General features: G+C 44.3%; 1 protein-coding gene across 1 annotated transcript; it reads right to left on the bottom strand.

Moving 5' to 3' along the window:
* Positions 1-5,156: 5,156 nt before the first annotated feature.
* On the bottom strand, positions 5,157-5,570 carry LOC136548331 (uncharacterized). Its single transcript, XM_066539899.1, has one exon. It carries the CDS (start codon positions 5,568-5,570, stop codon positions 5,157-5,159), a length of 414 nt encoding a protein of 137 aa, XP_066395996.1.
* Positions 5,571-6,200: the final 630 nt, after the last annotated feature.

Below are 6,200 nucleotides of genomic sequence, written 5' to 3'. Positions count from 1 at the left end.
GAAGAAAAGTTGAGGAGGCAGTTGACCAAAACCAAACTGACAAGCTACAAAAGAGGGGTTGTAGAATTCATAGGTTGGAAGGTTGCCTGGGAGGAAGGAACCTATGGCCATTTTACCATGACCATGATGAAATTTGGCTGGGAGGATGCAAGGCTTGATAAAGGAATTGAAGATTGTAGCCGCCGTCTCATCCGAGCAGCCTGATTCAAATCAAAATTTGAATGGGAAGATCAACTCATTGTTTTCATCCTCGTCGTTTGGCAGCCAAGTTAGGATGTCTGCATCAAACCCTCTATAAAACTTTTTGAAGAGGTGGCCAATGTCAATATCAATTGTTATGGCCAATGCAACCTCACCATAGCTTGTACACTAATGAGTTCTTCCTTCTTCACCTCTATATTCCTCATCAAAGTTGGAGGAGGGGAAACTCAGGTTTTTGAGATCAAGACTTACAATCTTGTGCATGTACAGGTTAAGCCATAGTTGTATCAACCACCATGGGCCACTGATAGCATGCACTGGTTCATTCTTCAGTAATTGGGCACCTACCTGGTACATTAGATGATAAGCAGCTCCTAACAGATACTTTCCAAGAGGGATGTCCTTGCCTACTGCTAGATGCTCAGCCATGAGTTTATGATTATAAGTCAGGCCACAAGACGACCCATAGAAGATGAATCTCTCAAGCCACATGTTTAGAAAGGCTACATATTCCCTTTCACTAACATTTGATTCGTCTCCAATATGGTTCAGAATGTAACTAGCCCATCCTGTGCTGTCTGATATCTTGGCTAATTTCTTGGATCCGACACTCAAGTACTCATAAGGCTGCATTGATCCAATAATTCTAAGGCTGGTCAACATGTAAACATCGGCCAGAGTGATGGTCATTGGACCATGACCAAATACAAAGGCATTAAGAGCGTTGGACCAGAAATAAGATGTGGAAATCAAGAGTGAATCATTCCTCTCCATCCTAGACAATGAGAGTGTCAAGCATTGATTCAAATCATAAACCTCCCAATCTCTACCTTTTTTCTTAGACACCCTATGAAACCAATTTCTCCATCCCTTAGGCATTTTGGGCCAATTTCTGAAGGGAGTTTTGGTATTCCAAGAGGACAAATCACTGCAGACTGTTTGAAGGGGATTTGGTTGGTTTCTTGATGGATGAAATTAGATGGATTAGGATCACCCATAGGCCCAAGAAAGGAAACATTGGAAGCAACAGCTGATGGAACAAGATTTCGTTCCTCATTTCCTAGAAATCGGATGAAATAAATTTAAGGGAAAAAGAAATACAGGGTGGCGACGGGTACTTGGAGAATGGGAAACTTGGAAGGCATACCTCAAGGACGTGGTCACTGGTCACCATTAAAGCCAAAGTAGATTTGAACCTGACGAAGAACGCTTGAATAACGGCTTTATAAGACAGAGGATTTGCTAGGGTTTGAGGCCTTGGCGATGACGGCATCGGATATTAAGATTTGCTCAAGGAAAAAGGGGAAAAGTAGACGGGCCGAGTGAGTTGGAAGAGGTACTGTTGGGATATTATATAAAACTTAGGCCGGGAAGTCAAGAATCATGCTTATATCTCAGAATAGAACGGTTTGCGGTGTGGTAAATGGATAAATAGGAATTTTGGAATAAAATCACTTTTATCCCAAAATTGGGGGCATGTGTTTACACTAGAATTTGGGAGAAGAATGCAGAAATTCGAAGGCTTCCAAGATTGTGCCAATCAAGGAATCGATTGCATAAGGATCGATATCAGCTGATTCAGATACAACTCTGGAATTAGATCTCTTTGGATGACGTCAGCAGATAGCGATGATTAGCTACTGCTGGTGCCAAGAAACTACATATCAGACTCTACAAAAAGGGAAAGATTAGGGTCCAAGTTATCTTTAATTAGGAATGTTTTCTTCTATGCCGAAGATTGTAATGAGTCATGCTCGAGTAGGATTCATGTTTAGGCTCTGGGTATAAATATTGGACCCGGCTATTGTAAGAGGACACACAATCAATCAAATACAAGTTACTTACTTTTTTCAGCTTGGGCCACCCCTTAGGAGTAGGAGTAGAGTAGATCTTGGTGAGTTCTTCAGCGATTAGGGCTGCATCGGTACGACCGACCTCCGGCTTGTCTATAAGTACCATCATGGCTTATACTTTTGTTCATACGGCAGCATTGATCTGATCGACCTCCACTACGATTCTGGTATAAGCTAGTTATCAACTCTTGTTTAGTTCAAGTATGGCTGCATCGATCCGGTCGACCTCCATTGCTTGAACTAGATTAAGGTCAAGTTATCGGCTCTATCTAAGGGTGGCGTCCTTCGGATAGATTCATTAAGTTACTGATATTACTTATTGCTTTCATTATTTATTTAATTACAGCAATATCACTTCACCCGATTGGCATTGATCTAGATCAGCCTTATATATTGTTTAACCCATCATTTATTAATCTAAACTGATCTAATCTGCACCTTAAACGATGAGTTATGTTTTATCAGCTGTTTTATGTCAATCTTGATCATGCATAGTGTGCGGTTAAGGCATGTCTGGTCTTGAATAGATCTATTAGCTAATGAGAACCGTTCCATAGCCCGTTATCATGGCCTGTGTGATTCTGCCTCACACCCCACTGTTAGCACCGTGGAGTGGGGATCGTTACTTGGTAGATCTGTTCCTAATAGGGCATGACCTTAACTGTGCGCTATGCCTGAATTGGCTGTTCTAGTCGATATTGAGTGTTTTCACATATGCAGTTCACGTCACGAGACCGTTGAAGTAAAGATAGGTTGAAAGATGTGTTAGCCCCATGATCTTATTACTGTATTATGGCCTGCATGATTCTGCCTCATGCCCCACTGATATTAGTAATAAGTTAGGGTCGTCAAATTTATTGCTGTTTCTATGGCTTGCATGATTCTGCCTCATGCCCCACTGGTCATAACAATAGATGAGATCTAATGTGTTCATTAGATTTATCTCTATTAAATGATTAAATGATGATGAGCTGCTTATTTTATATAAAAAGGGATTTAGTTACTTGCAGTCATTGGCTTAGCATAAATTGATTATTGTTGACATCCTATTGCCATTGACCAGTATTTGTCTAAATAACGATATTCATCCTAAATTATAACCGATTTTCCTTCCATAACACCATGGGTTTTAACTGAATTATTCTTATGAGTATGCTGGAATTGGCTATTTAGTCAATCTCCTTCCATATCAGCTCTCAGAGCCACACATTCAGGACTGTCTGGCAACACCAACATGTTCCGCCTTAAATTACTGATTAGCTTTCTCTCCTTATCAAATGCAGGGTCAAATCGACTAGCACATCTTGGGAGGAGTGCGTAGGATCGATAATCCCCAGCATAGGACGAAAATTTGTGCCGACAATACCATAAAACTTTCCTTCGAGTTTCCTGATCTCGGCACAGTATGCATCCATCTTTTCACTAGAACAAGACCAATCTTTGTTGACTTGGTTGATGACCAGCGTGGAGTCTCCGTATACCATGAGGCGTTTGACGCTGAGCTCGACAGCTATACGAAGTCCGTGGAGACATGCTTCATATTCCATGACGTTGTTGGAAGCTGGAAAATGAATTCAGAGGACGTATCGGAGCTTGTCCTTAGTCATAGTAATAAACAAAATTCTAGCACCAGCACCATTGATGTTGAGGGCACCATTGAAATACATTATCTAGTGCTTGGGGCAAGCAGCGGGGATGGGCTCTTAGATCTTAGTCTACTCAGCGATGAAGTCAGCCAGTGCCTGTGACTTAATGGTTGGCCTGCTTCTGAATTCTATGGAATAAGTGTCGAGCTCGACTGCCCACCTAATGATGTGGCCATTAGCCTCTTTGTTATGGAGGATGTCCCCTAGAGGGAACTCGGTGACCACGGTGATCTTATAGTACTCGAAGTAATGGCGGAGCTTGCGTGACATGACCAGAATGGCGTATAACAACTTTTGAACCTGAGGGTACCAAGTTTTGGACTCATTAAGGCTGATGAAGTAGACTGGACGTTGTACCTTATAGGTGTGTCCAACTTCCTCCCGCTCGACGATAATAGCTGTGCTAACAACACGAGAAGTGGCGGCAATGTAGATCAATAGGGTTTCATCTGGTTGAGGCGCCGTCATGATCGGGGGCTTCGTTAAGAACAACTTGAGCTGCTCGAAAGCCGTATTAGCCTCCTCCAACTAGGAGAAGCGTTCGGAGGCCTTAAGTAGTTTGAAGAATAGTAGTCCCTTTTTGCCAAGGCGTGATATAAAGCGACTGAGAGCAGCCATGCACCCTATGAGCTTCTATAGATCCTTTACGTAGGTCGGCCATTTCATATTGGTAATGGCGAAGACCTCATCAGGGTTGGGTTCGATGCCGTGGGCTCTAATGATGTAGCCCAGGAGTATGCCGGATGGAACTCCAAAGATACACTTTGAAGGGTTCAACTTCTATCTGTATCTTTTTAGGTTGGCGAATGTTTCTTTGAGGTCGACTATGAGACTGTCGGCGGTTTTGGATTTGATGACCACATTGTTGATGTAAGCTTCAACGTTGTGGCCTATTTGTTGGTCAAGGCACATCTAGATGGCCCTTTGGTAGGTCGCCCCAGCGTTTTTAGTCCAAAAGACATGGTGGTATAGCAATACGCACCGAAAGGCATGATGAATGATGTTTTGATCTGGTCATCCTGTTTGAGGGATATCTGGTGATAGCCGGAGTATCAGTCGAGGAAGGAGAGGAGTTCACAGCCAGCGGTGGAGTTTACAACCTCGTCTATCCAAGGTAGACCGAAGGGGTCTTTAGGGTAGTGTTTATTGAGATCAGTGTAATCAATGCACATTCTCCATTCTTTATTCTTTTTTTTTGAACAAGAACTGGGTTTGCCAACCACTCAGGATGATACACTTCTTTAATAAATTCGGCTGCTAGGAGCCATTTTATTTCTACCCTAATAGCCTCCTTCTTGTCTAGCATGAATCATTAGAGCTTCTTCTTTATCTGCTTGGCGGTCAGCGAGACATTCAAGGAGTGCTCAATCTTCTCCCATGGTAGCCCTGGCATGTCTACAGGTTTCCAAGCAAATATGTCAGCGTTGGCACATAGGAAGGAGACGAGCGCGCTTTCCTATTTGGGGTCGAGATTAGCCCTAATCTTGGTGATCTTGGTGGGGTCGTCGAGGCCGAGGCCAAAGTCCTTTGTTTCCTTAGACTTGGCAGAGGCACATGGAGGCTCTAGCGCTGGGATATCTAGGTCATCGGCGGGCACCATCTTGGCATCGTTGACCATACTGACCATTTGGATGGAGATGTCGGTGGCTTTGGCGAGGGAGAGACTCTCTATTTCATAGGCGTAGGCGATGGAGAGGTTGGCCCGGAGAGCCAGAACTCCTGCCGACGCGAGCATCATCAATACCAGATAGGCATAGTGCGGTATGGCCATGAACTTGGCTAGAGCTGGCTGACCAAGTATAGTGTGGTAGGTGGTGTTGAAGTCAGCAATGTTGAAGTTGATGTGCTCGACACAGAAGGTGCTAGCCATGCTGAATTGTACCAGGAGAGCGATCTCTCCAAGCGGTCAGGATGCCCTGCCAGGTACCACACCCTAGAAGGAGGAGTTGGAGGAAGTGAGGTCTTCTACTCCAAGGCCCAGCTCCTTTAGTGCTCCAGCGAAGAGGAGGTTCTGGGCACTTCCACTGTCGACGAGTACTTTCCTGAAGAGTACTTTCTTGACGGTTGCATCGAGAATGAGGGGGGAAATGCCCTATGTAAGGGATGTCTGCCCACTGGTTAGCCCTACTAAAGGTGAACCAGGGGCGATAGCTAGGGTCAGCGATAATGTTTTCTGTAATGATGGTGAGCACCCGGTGGGCGGTGAGTTTTTGATCTCTTCTGTTCTGAACGGTGGCGAGGCCCTCGAAGATAGTGGTGACCAGTTTGTCATGATCCTGGAAGGCGTTATTATTGTCCCTAGGTGGTTGGTGACCTCTAGCTCCATCATCGTTGTTGTCATCCTTCTGTTTGGCCTGGAACTCCTTAGCCAAGCTAAGGCAGTCCTTCATCTTGTGCTTGCTCTTCTTGTGGAAGGGGCACGGGCCTTTGAGGATTTTCTTGTACTGCTCGTTGTAGTTACGTTTGGCACGAGGTTCATCAATGGTGGCGATGATGTTGT

Source organism: Miscanthus floridulus, chromosome 4 (genome assembly GCF_019320115.1).
Source record: "Miscanthus floridulus cultivar M001 chromosome 4, ASM1932011v1, whole genome shotgun sequence".
Taxonomy (NCBI): Eukaryota; Viridiplantae; Streptophyta; class Magnoliopsida; order Poales; family Poaceae; genus Miscanthus; species Miscanthus floridulus.
The sequence above is the reverse complement of the archived record's forward strand: the minus strand, read 5'-3'. Positions and strand labels throughout refer to the sequence as shown.

Excerpts from the sequence above, each read along its gene's own strand:
- LOC136548331 (XM_066539899.1), bottom strand. The coding sequence starts at position 5,570 with ATGGCTAGCACCTTCTGTGTCGAGCACATCAACTTCAACATTGCTGAC.